The following is a 22,664-nucleotide window of genomic DNA, read 5'->3' as shown; positions in this document are numbered from 1 at the left end:
ACAGGTTGACCACTCCTGAAGTAGGTGAGGAAGAAGGGCACAGTGGGAGGTGGAGTACACCATGCCCATGTCCCCACTAATATTCACATCTTATCCCAGAAACAATGCACCATTCCCTGACTTCTGTTAATGAAATGGTAGATGTAATTTGCAAAAAAATTCTTGGAACAAATTTTAAACGTGCCCAATATACAACTGGTGGGAAAAATAGTAACCTTAATATAGTGATGAAAGTTCCAGAATATTAAATGTAATTCAAGAGAATACCCTGTCCAGAACATGAATCAGTTTTAGGAAACAGATTCTTAGGAAAGAAATAGATAATTAAGCAATAAAACATGACCAAGTATGAAAAAGACAATTTATTTCCTGACAGCTTAAGTCCTGTGTTAGAATATTTTAATGTGATTATGAAAAGTGAATTACAAGTAATAATCTGTGCACTTAGTTGCAAGTGCATGATATATGTGATTTGTAGCTGTGTATTAAACATATCAGTATATTGGAATTTTCTATTTTAGTTGCATTTTAATCACTTGATGAGCTGGTCTAAACCCAGTTTTTTGGTTACATAGGAAATGTTGACATTTTGAAATTGCCTACTAAATGGAATCCCTTCTTTCCTCCTCCCCATTGAGATTTTATCTATATTATTGGGGTTTTGTGTTGATATTAATTATTTTCCATTATTTCATGGTATGTCAGTCAGTGTTTGTGCTAATATGAAGTACGTTGTACCAAAGTATCAAACTCTTTCATTGTAACCAGCAGAAGATACTTTGATCCAATTTCCTCCAGTACAAGTAATATTAAAATGAAAACAAAAAAACCCACAACAAATAAAAGTGAAAATGAAATTTCAGGTACCAAAGAAAAAAACCTGCATTTTTCCAAAATTTCAAAGAAATAATTTCCCAGCACATTTTCTTTGGGGACATTTTGTTGAAATTTACCTTTTTTTAATTTTGTTGATTTTGGACCAGGCTTTTCTGATAAAAGAAAACAAAATACAACAAAATGAAGTTAAATTAAAAATGTCCACGTTAGCACTAATTATTTGTACATCAGGCCTTGCAAAATCAGCTGCTCAGAGTTGCATCTTGTAAGGCCAGAGCTCCACTAGAAACGCTACCTACTGCCAATAGCATAATTGTGGATGGGCTCCTAGGGCATGAATCCCAGCTGGAAAAATTGGAGGGTGCAGAGAATAAAGCTGACCCTACCAGCCTGGCCTTCCACTGCCCTTGCCACCTCTGCTGCCCAAAACCTTCTTGTTGCACTTTTGCTTGCCTCCTTACCCAAGTAAAGATTGTTGTGGGTGATACCTTTTATTGGACGATATAATTTCATTGCCCTTCCCAAAATGCGATAAACTGATCCGATACACCACATGCCCTGTTGGTAACTGTGTGGATGCAAGTAAACAGAAACTACAGACCAAAATGAGCTCTCACAGAAAAAACATAAAGGAGAGAGAGACACAAATGCCAATAGGAATACATTTTGCACAGAACAAATACTTCCTTTCTGATCTTACTATCCTCATGCTCACGGGAAGTTTGGAAACAAAAATTCATAAGCTGGCTGGACATTAAGAACCATGAACTGAACACTGGTACTGACTTTATCGTATGCTGTATTCTACCTGATTCCTGAACTTCGTCCTTCACGCTACAGATGATAATCACCCTCTTCCCTTTTGATAGGTTTGCTCTCCCATTAATCATGCATCTTTCATTCTGCTGATTTTGGTCTACTACCCCTGGGAATCTGTTCTCTGATTTTGCAGCCCTACATACCATTTCTAATCATTGCTGTGCCTACCTATTCTCTCAGACCTATCAAAGACTGGTTTGCCTTCATAAGATTGTCCAACTTTTTCCCAACCGTGCAGTTAGTCCAATAAAATATATCCGCCACAAAAATCCTTGCCTATGGTATCATTCCTAGACTATCATGGCTGCGTCATTCCAACAGACAAGCTGAACTTCTCATTATCTGCCCATGTGCAAGTGTGGTCCAAAACAAAGTACTTTCAGCACTATTTCAGAAAATGAAGGCCATTCTGCATTACAGACAGGATCTTCCTGGGCAGTGGCATATCCTTTAGGCTCTCTGGTGTTATTTTTTTAAATGACTCGTGATATGGAATGAGACTGAGGAATGTCATTGTTAGATGTTATTTGTTAGCTACTGAGTCACAAAAAGAGACAGGAGAATGTAGCAACATGTGAGGCCTTTCACTACCAGCTCATTGGTTTAACTCTAAGCAGAGCTGGTGCTGGCAGAAGGTTGTTTCTAGCTGACAGATGGACCAATCTGAAAGGATTTGGCAATCTTGATTTCCTTCTTAATGGAAAGCTATCTGCATTAGTAAAACATAATTCTAGTTAGCACTCCAATAACTTTCACCTTTGTTGAGGTGTTTCATCTGGAAGCCTGGATTGAACCAGTAATTGAACTAACAGAGAGGATCCTTCAAAGTCAAAACTGATGCTCATTGACAGAGTGGCCTGAGGTGGTTTGTTCCCTCATCTATACTGCTTCTACTCCAATGGCAAAGGGCTTCAATCTCTGAGACAGTTATTTTGGCACCTAAGGACATGTGTAGACAACACAGACATTAATGCAGAGTGCCTGAAAATTTTAAGCATTACTTCTCCTGAAAAAATTGTAAGGGCATTTTCAAATTCCCACACACTGGGTGCAGCTTCATGTGAAATTAGTGCACATAAATAAACTCCAGAGCTGATTGCTCCAGATTTTTTTTGCTCCTGGGTGTGCCATTTGACTCAGGAGAAATTAACTCCAGAGCAGTCAGCTGGCAGTGGATCACAGGGGTCAGCCTGGAGCTGCTCTGACCAGGCTTAGTGTACTGCAGAGGGGCTGGCTAGCGTATAAGGGTGCTTCAGTGCAAAGCTAACTAGCAGGCAGCCCCCACACTGAAGCACCTTTGTGCCCCAGCCAGCTGACTCAGTGTCTACACGTTTAAATACAAGTAGATGTTGAGACATTTACTGTGGAGCTAATTAGTCAGCTCTGCAATAAACACCTTTTGTAGACAAGCCTACTGACTCTTTGTTTGCTGAGACCTGGGTAGAGTTGGAGACCTGGGTGAACTGGAGATTTATAATGAAATTGTCAGATGCTGATTTTTCTTTCTTTCTGTTCTCTTCTGTGGATTCGCAGAATGTTGGTGGAGGCACCTCAGTGGTTCAGGTTAGAGCAACTGACAGAGATATTGGGCTCAACAGCGTCCTTTCCTACTACATCACCCAGGGGAATGAAGATCTGACTTTCCGCATGGACCGAATTACTGGCGAGATTGCCACCCGCCCTTCCCCTCCAGACCGAGAGCGACAGGAATTCTATCAGCTTGTTGTCACTGTGGAGGACGAGGGCAACCCATCCCTTTCAGTGAGTAAAAGAGTGGGATGGGTTCCTGCAACATCATGTAGAAAAGCACTTAAAAGTGATTGGAAAGTACTGTTTGTGAACAAGGTCATCACTGAGTAACAGTCTGTCCCTTGTAATCTGCCACCCCAGTCCCATGTGCACAGTATGGCTGTTAGTAACATTTCAGTTGTTTAGCATGTCGATATACAGAGAGTCTAAATGTTCCGGTTCACCCACAATGAAACTCAGAACTCAGGCCTGAAGCAAAATGAGGTATTCTTCCCATATCTCCCCACAGCCTCCTGTTTCCTGGATATATGAGTAGAGAAGAAGTAGGGGAAGAGTTAAGTCTGCTATTTCAGGTCCAGAATCTACCCCAAAAATGCTTGTGCATTGAATCAGGCTTGCAGAAGAGTGCCTCTCCACAGCATTTAGTCCTACTTGTCTTCACTCTGACAAGCATTTACTCTCTCTCAAAGCTGCCAGGGAAAGGGGGTGGGCAATAGATCCTCTTAGAATCCCTTAGAGCCTGTGTCCCAGCTGACTGCAGTTGCATAACTCAAAATAAATCTGCCAGCAGCTCACAGCCATGGACTAACCATAATCTAACTATCAGCAAAGCTGTCCTGAGACAATCCTGTAACAGATCCTATTTCTGCCTGATAATGGGAAACAGGGTACCCTGTCTGGAGCCCATCATAAGTAGTGGGTGTGACATGATAGCAGTTTTCAGATGCTATCCTTTTTTTGTCAATGTGACATTAAACTGTGGTGAAGAGTTATGAAGGGTTATTTCAATTTAGACTACCTTTGTCTCTCCAGAGGCTCAGGTGCTTGTCAGTTGATTAAAATAAGTGCAGAATAATCATCATGCTAACCCATATTAATTTGTCAGACTTGTAAAGGCTATACACTTTACTCAAGAGGTTCTATTTAAGATGGGCTTCTGAGTCAGTGGTCTAATAGTTTGGGAAGTCAGGGCACCTACACACATTACGGACTTCTGTTGGAGCGTGCTAATTAGTGCACTCCAGCAGTGTCCACGTCACATGTTTTCAGCATCCCTGCATTTCAAAATAGCAGTGAGGGTGCTTTACCCAAAGCTCATTGAACCTCACTCCACCCCACCCCACCCCCTTCCATCCCAGAGCACGTGTATAGACACCCTCAGTTTTTATTAGGGCAGTTAGAATCCAGAGTCACACTTAAGGAAAGGAGCAATCTACTATATTTTGTCCTGTGCACTGAACTTATCCTGACTCATCCATACATCAGCAGAGCATGACTTATTACATTATTAGATATATGGTTTCTTTGGGAAGAAAGAAATCTTGGTTATCAGCTTCTGCCTTAATCAGGTGCTAGTGGTTACTATTCTACACACCTTGTCATACTTCTCTATTCAAGTGTCTAGACTGTTGCAGAGTGTTTGTATCTCTGCCGCTTACCCTTCTACTTCCATAGCATATTCAGGAGTTGCTATTTATGACCTTGATCATTTTGAAACAATTCCATCTATTACCAGCAGAAGAAAGATGATGGGATGTGAGAAACAAAGCAACATTCCCACCACCAATATTTTTTAAAACCTAATGCACTTCTGATGCAGATCACAAGCATCTTTTGGGTTGCATATGGTTTTGTGTCTGTGTCTTCTCGGCCTCTTGAAGGCTCGGATCGAAAACATTTCCTTCATGTGGGAGAAAACTTCTCTTGTCAGAAGAACATTAGATGAGTCTAGATTGTAACCGTGTCACATCAATTGGATATGACGGGATTAAGCAGCCAGGCTAGGTCCTGATAAATTAATATTGTACAGTCGAAAATAAAACAAAGTTTCTACTGTAAAAATTTTTGCTGTATTCCATTTTCTGCTGGGCCTGGTCACTAAGGCCAGATCCAGATGTGCAGGCACATGTGGTTTGTGGTGCTGCAAACCTCTGTAACAGACTGCCAATGTGGGCTCACCAGATTAGCTTGCGATACTTACCCTGGGCTAGAAACAGTGCCAGTGAACCCTGAGTGACTCCAAGGGTGGAGCAGGGGAGTCCTGCCCTGTGGAAAAGGAGAAGCCAGTCGATAGAAGGGGTTTTCAGTCCCTTCATTTACATGGAAGGGGGATGGCTGGAGTGGGGGAGCCAGCCACCCTGAGCCCTGGTTGGCCAGCTTGCAAGCCAGGGAGGGACTGTCAGAGGGGATAGAAGCAGCAGCCGAACTGGCGGCGTGTGGGAGTTACTGACATTGACTCCAGAGAACAATGCAGGAGGGCTAAGAAGAGCTGAGGTGAGCTGACGCAGCAGAGGGAGCAGAGAGACCCCTCTGAAGAGCCTTGGAGGCCCTGGGAGAAGAAGGCAGTGGCATTCAGCCATGCCTCCAGCCCTGCAGCAGAGAGGGAGCAGTGGCCAGGGCTTGAGGCAGAGCTGGTGCCCCAAGGCCCCATTGCAGTGTGCTGGACATGCCGGGCATCCCGGAGGCTAGGGGTGGCAGTCAGACCCCACACTCCATTGTGGAGAAGAAGTAGCGGCCAGGAGCACAGGTTGCATCCTTATCCAGAGCAGGGAGCTGGTCTAGTGAGTTGAGGAAACGCCTTACCTTCCCTGGGGAAGCGGGACAGCAGCAGGCAAGACATTGGGATCCTGAGGAGCAGCAGAGCGCCAGGATGAGGGTCCCTGGGAGCTCAGGACGTAGGTCAGTGCTCAGAGTGGGATTGGCAAGGTGTGCGGGGTGCCCAGCCAGTCATCTGGAGCAGGGGTTTAGAGCAACGAACCCTGGGAGCTGCCTGTGCTACTGACCCTCTGCCACTGGCTGCCTCAGAGGGGACTCAGTCCTGTCCCTTATTCTGCAGCTGATTGTCATTGGATGAAGTCTCTGAGCTTTGTGCTTGGGTCATGTTGATTGCTGCAGGAGCCTACTCTGTTGCTTGTTGCTTGCCTTTTTGGTTGCCACGGAGGGTCACCCTTCAGCTTCTTTGGGGGGTTGGGGTTTGATACAATTTGATTGCTGCAGACCAGAAGAGCTTAACCTGTTGCAATCTGTCACTTATTGGGAAACCTGTTGGAGCTGCTGGGAGTGACCGCCTTGATTTCTTGTGGTAGCATCTCAGCAGTGTCTGAAAGCTGCCAGTTCCCCTACCTGTGGTTCTTGAGTCAAGTGTTGACTAATGCATTCTAGTTTGTTTTGTGATTCTGGTTATGCCATTTAAGTTCACTTGTAAATAACCTTTCCTATTATTCTTGTTTTGTAAATAAAGTGTAAATAATTGAATCAGTTAAGTGTTAGACCTTCTTGGGACCATGGGCTGCTCTGTGGGGAGCAGGGTCCGGCTGGAAAGTAAATTGGTGCTGGCTGGAAGCCCTGCCCCAGTCACCACACCATCCCTGATATTGGGCAGGGGTGGCAACTATTGGGCCACCACCCAGGTTACACCTCTTTGTGGCACCACAAATTGCATGTGTTGCACATTAAACAATGCTGAGCACTGCTAATTTGCAGCACTGAAGCAAAATTGGCTTCTGGGATTTCCCAGTAGCAAAAAAACCCAAAAATAAACCCCTGAAAAAGGCAGAGAGCTGCCTGCTTCCCTGGATTTACTGTGCACACTGTGCCCCAGTGCATAGTAGGAAATTCAGGAAATGCTCCCCTGGGCTGCCTACTCCTCTGTCTCCACATGCGTCAGTGTGGGAGCCCTTGCAGAGAGAGGCAGGTGGAGACAGTGAAGCATCCAGCCCAGGACTGCTTGCTCCCCAGTCTTGAGGCACACTGTGCTCCAGCCAGTTAGGGAGTGGCTGGTAGGGCACGAGGTGCCTTAGCATGGCAACTTTCCAGTGCACAGAGATGGGGAAGCAGGGAGCCCTGAGCTGTTCTCCCTCATCTCCATGTGCTGCTACCTGAGGCACAGGGTGCCTCAGTGTGGGGACTGCCTGCTGGCTAGCCCTGTGCTGAGGCACCCCATGCCCCAACCATCCCCCCCTGCAGCACATGGATCAGCAGGACAATGTGTCCCACTGCAAACCATGCAAGCAAGAGCATGTATTGCAGCACAAAGTAGTGGCACAAATGTGTGCTGCTACTATTTGGGCTGCTGCAAACACACGCCCCTGCTCATGTGGACACAGCCTCTAGAGTTAGTTCTGTCACATGAAACCTCTCCTTCTGACAATCACTCTGGCTTTTAGGTTCTTAACTAGTCATTCACTCACATTTTAGCAAGCAAAGCGTTAGAGTTCCTCAGGATGACACCCTCAGAAACCACAGAGCTACAATCAACAAGCTACAGTCCACCCACAACTTGTTCTCCTCCTGTTATCTTTTATCATTTCTCTCACCTGCAATTTTCTGTGAGGTGCAAAAGTCTGCTCTATATTTTGAAAATACATGTGGCAACAACTGCAAGTGCTATGAGTTGCAACTCTTGAATAATGTTTCATACACCATACTCCATACACCATGTTTCATACTCTTGAATAATGGCACATGCACCAAACACACCTCCCAGGCATTTTACATATTTAGCATCCCTATTACCAGAACACCTGAGCAGCTAGTGATGGTTTTACAATGATTGATGCATGGTCTTTTAGCCCCAGTCTAGCAGAATTAGCTCATTTCTTCCCAATGGAAAAAGCCAGAAATACCAGACCTTCATGAAATCATCATGATTTCTTCACACAGGGCAATGTATTATGTTTGGAAATGGCCCCAAGGTCTTTTTTCCAAGTGACTATACTGAGCTTTACAAGGCACTTGTTTCAGGAATCACAGAATGCACTGGCCCAAAGACTTAGTCAGACACATTGTGTAGGGAGGCACATAAACAACTCAGAATAAGGCTTCCTAGGAGGATGTGCAAGTTTCTTTGTTAGGCTTGGGGAGTTGCTAATCATTTCATGCTGCTAGGTCTATGCAGGGCACACATAGAGAAGAGAGTTGCAGCAGCTTCATATGAGAGTAAGCAAGGATTTGACTCATGACCCTGGACTGCAGTGATCTTAATTTAATCTCACTGAAAAATAAATAAAAGCTTTTGCGAAGCTGAATTATCTTCCTTGTTTGAGCTTTCATCCTTCCTCAGCCCCTAAACCTTTCTTGGTCAATCCCAACATGAAAGGAACACAGGCACTCTGCTTTTACTTTCCATTTGAATGGCCTTTGTCTCGGAATGCAGCTTGCAGTCAGTCTCCAATGAATCAAGTTCAGACTCTTGGCTTGGACTCTAATAAATGTGTCAGAACACAGGTGCCAACATACAGCGATTGGTTGGCGGAAGTGGTGCAGCAGGGAGGTGATTGTTATCTGTGCCTGGAGGAAAAATAGTTCTGCAGCATATGCTGGGTTCTGCACTCATATAGCATTGTGATGAGCCCAGAATTATCTAAGGTAGACACTGACTGCCCTGGAAATAGCAGTAGAAATCACTTCTAAAAGGAGAGACCCCTTTAAAAAAAACTTGTGTGTTACAGTTGCCTCTGATTTGGGTTCTGTCTGATCTCTGCCCATCAGCCTTTGGTCACTGACTTCATGTATCTGCTTTCTGCTTTGGACTTGCTGCCTTTTCGCTCTCTTTTCTTGCCAGATCTCTTAGTCCATGCACACAGCACATTCTCTGTACGTCACCAGAACTATCAAAATCTTGCTCTGCTGAAGTGAGACTGTAAAGTCTAGTGAAAAATTCCCATGCTCTGGAGTGAACATCTGTCATCAAAAGCCATTTCATTCTTGCTGCATAAAGGCATTCAGAATAGCATAAGGGCCTGTAATAAAGTAAAATAGTTGGGTTGTGGAGTTTTATTCCAGATCATTTTGGACTGAGCTGTGTGGTATTCACTCAAATTTATGATTGCTATGGCTCATCTCCAGCCCAAATTCCTTTAGGTCCAGCGTAGACTGATATAGGAGGACGGAGAAGGGCATGTAAACTACCAGTCAGCTGACAGTCCTTTAAACCATTTATTCACATGTAATTTACTGCCCTTTCATATCGCCTCTGTATTTGGCCTAGTTCATGAATGGGGGACTGGAAGTGCTACATGGAGCACTGTGAATGGGCTTTAGATGGAAAAGCAAACTTGACCTGGTGCATAAAATTCATCTGAGTTCTCTCCTTTTGCTCCCCTGCTGTTGCATGCAGATTCTTGCACACAGGAGCCATGGCACTTCCCCACTGGGAAGCAGGTCTTTCACTGATCCAAGCCAGTCTTTCACAATGAGCACTGAAGAATTCCCCCATGAATACACTTCATCAAATCCCTTATGAGAGATACCTTAAAATGATCGTAGTATTGTGTTGGACCCACAATGCATTAAACTTAGTTTTGATGGTCTTTAATTTCAGCAAGGGATGTTTAGGTTAGAGATTAGGAAGAGCTTTCTTGCTCTGGGGTTAAGCATTGGGACAGGCTACCCCTAGAACAGGGGTGAGCAAAATATGACTTGTGGGCCAAATCCAGCCCATCAAGGGATTTTGTCCCTTGGCCTCACCTGGCCCAGGCAGTGTGAAGTAGTGCTGGAGGGTGCACAGCAGTTGGTCTTGCTTTCCAGGAACCCTGGTGGTGATGGTTCTTTCCAGCTGCCACTGCCAGCCCCAGTGCCCAGGCACCCTGGGCCATCTGCCTCACTCCCACTGCCCGGCGGGACCCACACGGGCAGGGCACGCAACCAGGTGAATGGGATGGGGCAGAGGGAGGGAAGCAACATCTGGGAGCAGGACCGAGATCATAGGGTGGGACTCTGGGATGGTGACAGTGTGGGGCCAGGGCCCTGGGCAAAGCTGCAATCTGCCTGCATGTTCCTGTGACAGGTGCCGGTCTTGTAGGCAGGGACATGTGAGAAGCAGATCATGGCTCTGCCCTGAGCCCAGGACTCAGCCCCATGCTGTCACAGCCTTATGATCCCAATCCCAGCCCCAGCACTGCCTGCCCATCCTGCTCCCAGATGCTGCTCCCTGCCTGCCTGCGGTCCCACACCAACTGTCCGACCAAACGCGAGCCATTTAGGGAGTTTTGGTGAGCTGTTGGGAGGGCGGGGTGATGCTGACCTTACTTGCCCAAATAATTGACTGTGAGTGCTAATTGAGTCACTGGCCATTGTCACCTGCAGAATCCAGGGTCCTAATTCTATTTGCTATGGTCTAGTTGGTGCCTGGAATAATTGTTTCCAGTATAGATCAATCACAAGCAAAGGCAGCAAAATCATTTTTCCCTATCTTTGATTTTCATTCCATCCCTTCCATTGGCAAATCCAGTGTTTGCTTACATGGAAATGGTGGTCTCCTGTGCAACCCATGATGCAGTGTCTTCCGTACAATCAGACTGTACGTGCAAACCAGTGAGTCAGACTTCTGTGCTCTCCACCATCCCCCCCATTCTTTCACTTCTCACATTGCCCATTACCATAGTTTTAAAAAAAAATTGCACTAAAAGTAACCTCTGATGTCAGGAGATTATGCCTAATGCTCTGCCACTGGATATTAATAACTTAATCTCTGCATTCAATTGTTCTCTAAAGTCTGCTTGCTTCTTTTTATGGGGAAGCAGCTTGCATGTATTTGCAATTTCCTTATATCATCACTTGAGCTCCTAAGAAACTATAACTACAGCACTTGCAAATAATGTTAGAAATGTCTAGGTATGATGCATTTATGTTCTTTTCCCTAATATGACATATTGTGCATAGCTCAGCTGCCACTGCTATATTTTGAACACAGTTTGTTTTTGCAATTGCATATATTTAGAACTAGAGGAGATATTAATATTTTCCAGTTTCCATCATACTCAGAGTCCCAAACTGCTTTGGAATATACTGGATTGTGTGCTAAGAACTGTTTATTCAAATGCAGCAGATGTTACTTATACTTGCATGCAGTTTCCATGTTGGGACTAATTTTATTAAATAAGGGAATACTGGCCAGGGCCTTGAGAATGTGTCTCTAACTTTTTTCAGAAAGCACTGTAGGACCTTTAATCTTCATTGAGACATGAACAGCAAGAGAAGGGCAGTTTAAGATTCGAAGGATAGGATGTATGACAGTATGGTGCTGAGTCATGATGTGGGACTAGAACCGAGAGCTAGGCAATGTTTGCTGAACCAGACCCACTCCTTTGTTATTCCCTTGACACCTTTGAAAACTTTTCTTAGTCTTGCACTGCATCATGTGTGTTCCTCTCCTTGATCCATCATACAGGTTCCCTCTGGCCATTCTTGAAAAACAGAATTCCTTCTCTTCCTCTAATTCCACAGGTACCCATCTCCCTCTCTGTTACACATGCTGTTACTATTCTCTCATGTATATAAAACGTTGTCTTTCAGAAGCAAGATGCTTTCTTTTGATTGTTTAGTAGGCAGGCAAAGCAAGGCCATGGTCTCAGTTCAACAGGGTTTGTTGGCCTGTAATGTAATAATTTTGGAACACAACCTCAAACAAGCCCAGCATTTTAGGGAAAGAAGTTGGGGGGAAGGAGCAGAGTCCTGGAATGTTAGAGAGGAAGAACAGGATGGAAGGGGGTCTGAGACAGTGCAGGGAGTGGGTGGGCTAGAGAAAGAAAAGGAGAAAGTAGGGACCTCAGTAGGACAGAATGAAGTGAGTAGTGGTGGTAGGAAGCAGTGATCCATAGTGGGGGTGAGAGAAGCTGGTGCTGTGGTATCAGGGACACAGAAGTGAGGTGGAGGATGAGGCCAAAGCACAATGCATGGAACAGCCACTAATTGGTGATTTCATGACTCCATGTCCTGTACATTGATGGATTGCTTCAGTAACAGCATTCACAGTGAGTACAATGATGATAACCATACCATTTCCAAAAGTTCATTTCACATGTATTCATGGCTGTACTTATATTTAAGCTCTGCCTTAAGGAACTGCTATGTATTAAAACCCATATGGGATTTCTATGCCTCTTTCAATCTGTAATCCAGAATTTATTTATTTTGTTTTGAAATTTTCCTATCTGGAAAACACAAACTCTGCAGGTATTTTCATTTTCTTCTCAACATAGATATAGGCATATAATAAGCAGGTGGGACAGGGAGGAGGACAAGTACATTTGGTTCCACAATGATGCTACTTTCCACATTAGCAAAGTGAAAAGCTGGGACCCATGTGCCAGTGCCATTTAGATAGATGGATACAACACAGGTACCATTTTACTGCAGGTTCTGATGCTAGAATAAGTCCCAGTAACCTTCACAAAAAAAGGACATATAGCTGTTACCACCTTTCCTGGAGTTTCTTTGATTGGTAAGTGGAATGTAGTAGCCAGTGGCCTTTGTCCACCACTAGAAGTGCTGCCATCATTGTGCTAAAGTCTGCCTTAAGGAGACACTGACATATTGCAGGCCATGTCCCCTACCATCAGAAAGAAAAGGAAGGGTCCCATTAGGGCTACCTTTTCTGAAGTCTCTCTGCCTGCTCTGAATGATAGCAGAAAGTGGCTGGAGACCAGTTAGGGCATCTAGGTGTTAAGACAACTCAGGCTGAAAACAGGAAAACCACAAGCACAAAAAAGTATGTTAAAAAGAAGAAATAGAATAAAGGAAGTATGGCAGTTCTTCTGCTCCATTCTGCACATTTTAGCACTGTGCACTATTTTACTGATGCCAGGTAGTGGCTCTTTGAGTTTAAAGGATTGGAAGAGATGGGATGGAGAATGAAGTGGCCTAGCCAAATGGAGACAGTTTCAGTGAGTCTGCAGTGCTGGTGAGTCCATGGCTTATCTTATATCCATGTTAGTTTTTTCCACCAGGTTTAAGGCATGCTATAGACCTGTGAAAGAAGGACAGGCTTGACGCATTCCAACCAAAGCCTTGTTATTTCTGAGAACAGCTTAACTTGGTGATGGGGAAAAAAAACTATTCCTGAGAAATGCTTTTGCCACCTAGGCCACAGTGCTCATGGAAATTCAGTTCTTATCCTTATCCCAGTCTTCAACTTCATTTTCCCCCCTGCTTGCCCAAATTACTTGGCAATTATCCCAGTACTATCAGTGACCTTGCTATCATTTTCATAGTCACTGATGTTTGATGTCCCAGGCCGTCTTCCCCTGCAGTGAGCCAGACTACGAGCTATTGTCTGTGAATCCCTTTCTACTACACAAGATAATTTTGTTTCCAGTAAAATTTTATTGTAACATCAAACATCTTTATAAACAAACAAATGCAAAGAAATGTGGAGAAATATCAAAGCAATAAAAGTGTACAAATAGCCCAAAGCAGTTGATTATCTACTGTAAAGAAATGGAAATACTTCCTTCATTCTACTCTTTTCAGCCCCTCCCAGTCCAGGAACATGCAACCCTGTTGTCAGCCATCTCCAGAGATTCAGTGTGATCTTCTGAGGCGAGGCAAGAAGGGAAACCAGGGAGTTGCTTGGATTCTTTTTTAAGATGATGATAATTAAGAAGTGGTATCAGGAGCCCCTTTTCCAGATCGGATAGTGCTCCTAGTTCTTCCATTGAGTATTGTTCTCATCAGGCTGAAGTCCTCTTTGTAAAGGGCTGCACATGGTCTACATTTCTAGTCTCTTCCTTCAGAAAGAATACATGGAATGTCTGGAAAATGCCAGTTGGCTCTTCATCCCCCCTGAGCCCTTTATGAAAGAGAGTGTGGAGGCATATTACAGACACCAAATAGAAAAATGGCTGTGGGTGTGACCGTATGGGGCAGTGTCTGCACCAAGGTTATTTTCTGCTTTGGAAGCTGTGATTTAGGGATTCACTATGAAATCCTTTGAAATGGAGCTTGAAGATGAGTCATTGGATAGGAGGTACCGTTGCACAACTTTTGCCACAAGCAAATTATTTTGTAACTTTGAGGCTTGCTGTTCCAGTTGTGGCTGATTTGCTCAAGATTTCAGTCCTCATATTGCTGCTCATTTTCTTCCTCTTTTTAATTTGTAGACACACAAACGCCTCTGGTACTGGCTGTGGAGTTGCTACATCTAGGACAACCAGGGGGCAGTCATGTGCCTCACCCATGTACTAACACAATACTGTGTTAGCAGCAAATCTGTAATACCTTCCCAGACTAAAAGAATTGCATATCCCCCTGCTACTAGTTTTTAAGTGTAGCAGGCATATCTGGCCATACTACAGGCACCGGTTTTTCTGAATTTACCCATTACATTGTTCAGTTCTGAAACAGTTCATTAAAAAATTGCCAGAGGAACTGACTCACTAAGTAAACTTCTCCCCAGATTCCACAGATAGACAAATGTAAGCAGACATATGTATATACATGCCATGTTGAAGTCACTGTGCTGTAGGATCCACTGCAAGATCCATGATGGTCAGGTAAAGCATATTGCTAATTGGTAGAAAATTTTAGCTTTCATACAGGGTTTCAGATTCCCTGATTTGGCTCCTTTTCAGTAGGCACATCTTAACTAGCTCTCTTAAGCAGTAAGCTATTTTGACCCTGGCAGGGAATACCACCCTCTTGATTGTAGACAGTTCTGGAATTTGGTAGCTACCCAGATGAGTGCAGGCAATCACCAATCTGATTCAAGAGTATCTTTTTTATATAATCTAATATTGCCATTGCATAATACTAATAACCCTCATGATTTCAGTCTTTTTACCTTTTTGTTTTGACTTTTTTTTTCCTGAGAAAAAGCAAACGTTTAGGGAACAACTTTTGTATCAGGTTTTTTTTAATTTTCATCTGTTGAGTCAAGGAGAGAGACCTTGGTTGTCTCAGGATGTTGTGGGAGTATGTAAGTTAAGTACAGCTGGCAAAACAGCTAGATTCCTAATGTCCAGGAACCAATCCACGCACCCTAGCAACCAGTGAATCACAGTAAAGACATTTAACAATCATTGCAACAAGTAGCTTTTTCAGGACTAAATTTTTCCAGTTTAGTCTGAAGACTGGAACTCCATCCCAGAACATGTTCTTTCTCTGCTCAGACTGTTTGTGTTTTGGAAGTTAGTTATTTTATTGTTAGTGTCTGACAGTAAGTCATAGTTGTGAAATGCTTGCCAGTCAACATTAATAACTTCCAAATAACTCCAGAAATACTGTTGTGTCTTGACTTCATTTTGCAATCTTGAAGGCATCCACATTGGCTCTGTTCAAATTCATCCCAGTTTACAAATGGCATCTGAATGTATCAGGTAGTGGCAACACCTGGGAAGATTATCTCTTAAGATCTGCTTCTCTTTTTTTTCCCAGTACAGCCCTTGCAGGGAAGGTAAAGTCTCTGAGGGAGTCAGGATCTCCTTAGCATCCTAAGAGATGCTTTCAGACTGGTGGACATTGAGAGAGACCTCACCCCTCAGTCCCATTCTGTACTTCCCCATAATGTGCACAGCAAGATCAGAAGTTCAGTTCCAAGCTGGATTTTTTTTCTCTTTAGTTTAAAGGAGTTTCCAAAATGCTACCAAGTATCAAGTGGGCCCCTTATTGCCTCACAGGAGCTTTTCCTCCATTGGTTTCTAGTGCCTATTGCATGAACATCTTCTGCATATTACTCCTCCTTGAAGGCAGCAAAGACAACCCAGGTCCAAACTTCACTCAAGTTCCCTTCTGCCCTTGGAATCAGGGCAGCAATTCTGCAAATATGCCTTCACTTTTGGGAAGCTTAGTTCTAGATCTGAATCTGGGTCCAGTTCTCTTCATTTAGGCCCATTTTTCAATTTTGACTACCACCCTTCCATGCCTCAGCTATCATAGGTAGCTTTTTTAAAAATTATGGATCTTTGCATTATGAATCCTTTGTGATGGGCCACAAGTCAAAAGCATATCATACAGCTGCTATACAACTGCATCGAGAGGTACAGACAAAAATAATATATAGTATATGTATATATATATGTACACACATATACACATTGCTTCTGGAAAACAGCAGAAAATGAAACCCACTGAAGAGCACCTTGTTTTCCCCAGTATATGGCTGTAGTTTGTGGCACGTGTGTGTATGACAGGGGAGGAGGATGTTTTCAAACTACTGTTCAGTTCTTAAGGCCTCTTTTTGTTCCGCATCCTCTCCAGCTTAACAAGTCACCTCCTTATCTCTGCTTGAGGCACCAGTGTTTTAAGTAAGTGTGCTGGAAGAAACCATGTCCCAGGGGCCTGCACACCAGCAGAGAAACATTTGACACACCATTCATTAAATTGCAAGCATCCTCATAGAGGAAAGGAAACATGGTAAGGCTGAGCTGGTGAATCTTCTTTTCCCCTTGTGTTTTTATCTTGAGAACTTTGCAAAGAAAGGCAAGAACAGTGGCAAATGTGTTGGTGGAAGCACCAAATGCCAGAGAAAGCATCTGCTGTCATTTTTGCCTTCAAAAATGGTCTTGTTTAGAAAGCTTTTGCTTCAGCCATAGTGAAAGCTTCTTCTATATTGCTGTGTGCAGCTCAGAGAAAGGTGTTCATCCTGAGAAGTTTTATACTTTCATGGGATCTGGAGAATCAGGAACAGGCTCTGAAAAGGATAAGCAATTATATTTATGTCTGTTGTGCTGTGGTTTGTTATGCCTGAGGGAACATACTCCCTTCCCCATAAACAGGCCTCTCAGAGAGCCAAGATGCTTTAGCTGTCTTTTATCATGTATAAAGATGCCAAGGAAAGAGGGCTCAGGGATTCACCCAAAGCACATGGAATTCAATGCAAAGAGTCCTGTTGATTTCAGCAGGTTTTGAATCAGATTCTAATGTTCCATAACTCAAAGTTTAACTTAGTAGGGGTAACATTTCTTAGGAGAAATGCAAGGATTTGTCCTTTTCTTTAAAGGGTCTTGAATTACGAGTTATCTCCCCCTAACAATAACACCATTAGGGAGGGAGGGATAATGGTGTGGGAAATTGCATACCAACTCTAGGTGATTAGTATGAAAATGTTCTGTGGGAGTGATAATGGACTGACCAGCGTGTTTATTGATTTCACAATACTAACCCCTCCCCGTCTACTCTTGGAACTGGAGAACTCTGCAGGGACTAGCCCACTGGTTAAAAAAAAATCCACCTCCGTGCTAGAAGGGAAAACATCATCAGTCATCCTGTGCTTCACAACAGACAGACAAAGCCATTGCACTCCCCATCCACCTCCAGCCCTATGATTCATCACTTTGTTTTGTGACAGGGTTTTGTGATTCCATTTCGTGGAAACCAAATGACTATATGTCAAGATTAGTGAATCAAAATTCTGCTTCCTCTGACCTTGCCAGAAATCGCAAATTCCTTTATAACTTTCAGTGAAATTGTTCTCTATCTGCAGTTGAGTAACTGAGAATTATTTGGCCCCTTTGGTATAACATGTGACACCAGTGAAGTATATTTTTTCCCTGCTCCCCACAGTTGTGACATTGGTTGTTTCATATAAAGAAAAAAGTAAAGTTCAAACTAAGTATTCCCAAGAGTCTTCCCTTTCCTTTTTGTCCTCTCTCTATGCTGCCTCTTTTCTTGTATCATATAGCCTCCCCTCCCATTTTTAGGACTCTGGTATAACTGTCACAACAATTTTAGGCTGTGGCATTCAATGGAAGTATATAGCAAGATGGTCACTTACCCAGTGTTGGAAAAAAGCAATCCCCTGTTCCTGGAGGAGACAGTGGAGTGTTTGGTTCTGAGAGCAGATGCCGACCTGATTCTGACTGCTGGCGGCTGGCCATATAGGTCATCTGTGGCCTTGGCTTGGACTCTGGATTTGTGGATGGAACTGGCTCAAAGACAGGGTTTTCAATGCCTTGAGCATTACTGCAGGAAATGGTAGAATGTTAGATGTTTTTTTCCCTTTTGATCTTTCCCCTATTGAAAGCTCCAGAACTGCAGACTTTCTTGAAACAGTATTGCTCAGTAGAAATTTAGTGTCCTTATTTGGAAAGTTCCTATCTATTTGCACCAGAGTTTATTGTTCCCAGGCTCTGCATTTGTACATGCATCTGGGACTGCAGCACGTTGTTCCAAGTTGGAGCAGCCATGGCTGGTGGAGGGCCTGGCAGGCCAGCCTCCCCATCTGGGGCTGCTGTGACCTGGCTGAATGTGGTGCAGAGGGACGGCCTGGGGCACAAGGGTGCTTCAATGTGGGCAGCAGCCAGCAGACAGCTCCCTCAGTGAAGCATCCTCATGCCCCAGGCAGCCCCATTAGTGACTACACGTGCATTGTGGTGGAGTAAACAACTGTGCCATAGGATAGTACTTGTGCCTGGTAGTACTATCCTACGGTGGAGTTAATTAATTTACCCTGCCCTAATATCACTGCACATGTAGACACTGATGTTTTCCTGAAGAGCTAATTAGTCAGCTCTAGAGTACATATCTCATGTAGACGCACCCAGTGTGCAGCCAAGTCACAGCAAAGAGCGTTAGGTGATAGCCATAGAATAGGAACTGCATAAGGGATTGCCTGCCTTTCCAGTATTATAAAGTGCCAACACTAGCAATTTGCGTACTACCAGATTCCAGTGATACAGATGAGCAGTCCTTTCAGGTGATGGTATTATACATGAGGACACTTTATAATACCAGAAAAGAAAGGGAGGGAACTCCCTAAAAGTGTGCTCTGATAAACCATTCAAACAGAGAGAGAAATTTGTAAACAGAATAGTCATATTAACTTGCTGCTGCACTTGTCAAAATAGAACATCACAATTGGCCTCCTTCAATATGCTTTCCTTTACAGCACATCTGTGATTGCTAAAACATTCCTCACCCCTCACTGGTTTTTAGGGTTCTTCAGCAGGAGGTGCCATCATTTTGAAAGAAAGGAGGCAGAAAGATCATTTAAGCATCTTATGCTGTGATTAGCAGACTGGAATTCGTAGCTCTTGATATTAAAGATGGTTTACAGGCAATGTAAACATCTAGTCTGGTTTAAATGTTTCCTTCTAATGTTTCCTGTACTTTGAAAGGTGCTTTTCTGAGGCCAAAGGGATTGGCTGTCCTTTGAGGTTCGAACAATGTCAATAAACAAGAGCAAAGTTAATTTGCATTTGTGTCTCTGTACTGGTTCTTCCCTGGTAGTTATAACTATTGCTAGGGCAGGCAACAAGATTTTCATTTCAGTCAAGACTGGTCAGGCTGAAATTGTTCAGAATTTAAAAAATGAAAATAGGAAATCTGTTATGGGAGACGAGGAGAAAGCTGCTTGTGGGATAGTTCTAAAGGCTGAGTACAGAAATCATCATTATCAGGCCACTGGATTTCAAAGTGAAAACGAACAAACAAGCAAACAGTATGCAACAGAAGAAAGCTCAGAGAGGGAAGGTCCTGTATTTATTCCTCTGGTACACAAAGTCAAGCTTTCTGTAATTGATTAATAAAGTTTGGCTTGGTCTGTACTAACAGATCAGAAGGGAGACACAGCTGATATCCATTGCCACCCTGGGCTCTAAACAGAGCCATCCCTAGGGGTATGCAGGGCATATCAGACTGTGCAGGGCCCAAAGTGGGGGAGAGCAAATGGCCAGAGCTGGCAGAGTGGGTGATGGGGTGGCAAGCGGCTGGAGCGGCAGTGCTCAGCAGCAGCGGCGTATGGCAGCTGCGGCAGGGCCTCTATGGCACTGTCTTTGGGGCCCCCCAAAACGCAGGGCCCAGGGCAGTTGCCTCAATTTGCACGGCCCTGCCTCTGAATCCTAGTATAAATGATCACTGCGAACAAATCATGGTCAGACAAGGTTCTTGGGTAGATGTGATATCTTTTATTAGACCAACTGAGTAGTTGGGAAAAAAGTTCTTAACAAGCTTTTGGGCACGGTCACCCTTCTTCAGGTATAGGGAGTCTCTGCTGGTCTGAGACTCCAAGGAATAAGAGAAGCTAAAAGTGTGGTAGGATGTCAGTGAAAATGTAACTAGGTAGACATAAGCAAGACAAAGGTAAAGCGGGGGGGGGTGGAGGAAGAGAGCAGGGGGAAAGAGAAAAAAATAGTCAGAGGGCGACAACAGTGATAAAATACAAGGTAGAAAAGAGGCTGTCTGTGAAAAAGGGAATAGTTGGAAATCAGGAAAGCAGGAATGAGAGAAGCTAAAAATGTGACAGGATGTCAGTGAAATTATATAAGGGTAGACATATTAGAAAAATAAAAGGTAAAGCAGGGAAGGAAGGGCAAAGAAAAACACTATAGTGGTAATAATAAGGTAAAAAAGAGGCTATTAAAAAAAGGAAATGGTAGGGAATTGGGAAGAAAAAGGGCAAAAAGAGGGGGAGGGGAGGGGAGAAAAAGTAAGGGGAAAAAAAGAGATATGAGAGGTCAGGTCAGGCAGGTACCTGGTGAATCAGATGTCAGGAAGGTTGTAATTGTCATCAATCCACTGTCTATATTGAGTCCATGATTTTTTAGTATCCAATAGACTGATGAAATGAAGTTCATAGGCTTGTCTACAGAGTATGTTTTGTTAAGTTCCCTTTGAGGATTAGAACTGAGAGATCAGAGAGGGAGTGATTGTCCTGAGAGAAGTGTGCCCCAGGTAATTGGGTATTCTTGTCTTTGATAGCTTTTCGGTATGGGTTTATTCTGGTGCACAATTGTTGTTTGGTTTCTCCTACATATTTTACATCAGGGCATTTGGTTCACTGGATGAGATATATAAAATTTCTGGAGGTGTCAGCGTAATATCCAGGAATAGTGATGGTTCTGTTGTGGGGTGTAGTTATTGTGGGGGGTGGTCATAGGTAGTGGAATTGGGGGCTAACGGTGCTTAGCCCCCACAAATGCGGGGCAATGGTAGGGCCGCAAGGAAGCATGGCAGAGGGCTTCTGGTGGCTACAGCAGAGGTGCAGTGCGGGGAGGGGGAGTAGCACAGGACTGAGCTATGAGCAGCAAATCTGGGAGGTGCGGCTCCTGCTGCTTGTGCACCCCAGGAAGCAGGGGAGGCTGTGCAGGGCCTGGCAGGGAGGGCACAGGGATCCTGAGGACTCTGTCCCCTCCAGCCCAGTGGTGCAGCCAAAGCTGGCCTCGCTCCAGCCCCCCACTCCGGGCCCCCCCAGGCAATGCAGGGCCAGGGCCGGTGTGGGGAGGCAGCCTGGGCCGGTGCTGGGCTGGGGGGCAGTGGGCTTGTTGGCGCTGGCACTGAGCAATGACCATAGGTGCATGGCAAGGGGCAGCAGCATGGGCGCAGTAGGCCCCAGCCCTGCCTATGGGGGTAGTGTAGATATGTCTCCCTCCATGTATGGGGGTGGTGTAGATATGTTGGCGGCTTTTACATTTTTTGTTCTGGCATGGTCTGGATCCATTGGGTGTGACTTGGGTCACAGGAAGTTTGCTTCTGGTGACGAGGTTAGCAAGGTTTGGTGCTTGTTTAAAGGCTAGGATGGGTGGTTCTGGAAACATCTCTTTAAGAATGGGATGTCTTTAAGAAAGATCTCTTTAACAAATCATTGTGTTATTCTTTCTCTCTGCAACCTAGGGTTGTTGTACATGTGCTGTGGCTCCCCTCACTCTCCTCAGTATCTCCCTCATCTTGTCTCTTTTTTCTCTCCCCTCGCTATGGACTTGAGAAGAAGGCCCAATGCTTGATATGCTACTGCAGCCTGGAGGCTGCACAAGACATCTGTTATATGTGAACATTCAGACATTGACAGATGGAGCTGGACCTGCTGAAATTCATTCTGCTTTTATCAAGCAGAGTGTATTTTGCTGTGACATGAACTGGAACAGCAAGCATAGGACTGACTTGCTATTCTGAGGACTTGCTTACACAAGGAGGATCTGACTCAGCATGATAGCTAGCATTCAGAAAGAGGTAAATAGTTTCCATTTGGGGTTTAAGGGAATGGAAATCTGTGGTAGAGGTAGGCAGGTAACTAAATGCAGGTTCTCCATCTCCTAATATGGTGCTGGGGATGTAGATAATAGCTCAAAGTAATAGTAGTCTGACAGATTATGATCTAGTATGCAGGTCAGGCTTAGACGAAGGGGAGGAAAAAGAGATCACTTGCAAGGCTGCAATAAAGGGAGGGAGGGAGTATCAACATGCTTGTAGAATGCAGGACTTTAAGAATTCCTTACCTCTCCATTCTCACAAGTTCATGAGCACCTGCAAATCGACAAAAAAATAATCCTTTGTAATTATAGTAATCAGAAACAGCTGTTACTACTTAAAGTCAGGTTTCATAGCAAAAAAAATATCTCTGTAGCAAGTTTGGAAAGCTCCACCTTATTTCCCCCTATAGGTAATCTCTCTCCTGTCTAAGTGATACAACAGGACAATTCTCTCGTTTAAAGTTTCACATGTAGGAATTCAGTGTTACCCAGGAAAGGCTGGGATATAGGCATATTCCATCAGCAGTGAAAGGGTTACACATGGAGACATATTCCAGCCTTAACCCTGGCAACCAA

General features: G+C 44.1%; 2 protein-coding genes across 3 annotated transcripts in view; one reads left to right on the top strand and one right to left on the bottom strand.

Annotated features, from left to right (window-relative positions):
• CDH23 (cadherin related 23) overlaps positions 1–22,664 on the top strand; it is a 408,502-nt gene that overhangs the window by 307,079 nt on the left and 78,759 nt on the right. The window contains exon 31 of the mRNA XM_090058715.1: positions 3,190–3,417. Coding sequence (XP_089914841.1) covers positions 3,190–3,417 — 228 coding nt within the window. The remainder of the gene's footprint in view (positions 1–3,189; positions 3,418–22,664) is intronic.
• VSIR (V-set immunoregulatory receptor) overlaps positions 13,500–22,664 on the bottom strand; it is a 40,682-nt gene continuing 31,517 nt past the window's right edge. For both annotated transcript variants that reach the window (XM_090058183.1, XM_090058184.1), the window contains exons 5-7: positions 22,335–22,362; positions 17,897–18,084; positions 13,500–16,813 (exon numbers count right to left, since the gene is read on the bottom strand). In XM_090058183.1, the coding sequence (XP_089914309.1) occupies positions 16,776–16,813; positions 17,897–18,084; positions 22,335–22,362 (254 nt within the window). In that variant the 3' untranslated portion in view covers positions 13,500–16,775. The remainder of the gene's footprint in view (positions 16,814–17,896; positions 18,085–22,334; positions 22,363–22,664) is intronic.

This window comes from Crocodylus siamensis, chromosome 7 (genome assembly GCF_052110815.1).
Source record: "Crocodylus siamensis isolate JL-2025a chromosome 7, ASM5211081v1, whole genome shotgun sequence".
Lineage (NCBI taxonomy): Eukaryota > Metazoa > Chordata > Crocodylia > Crocodylidae > Crocodylus > Crocodylus siamensis.
Note: the sequence above shows the minus strand (reverse complement) of the source record. Positions and strands in the feature narration are given on the sequence as shown.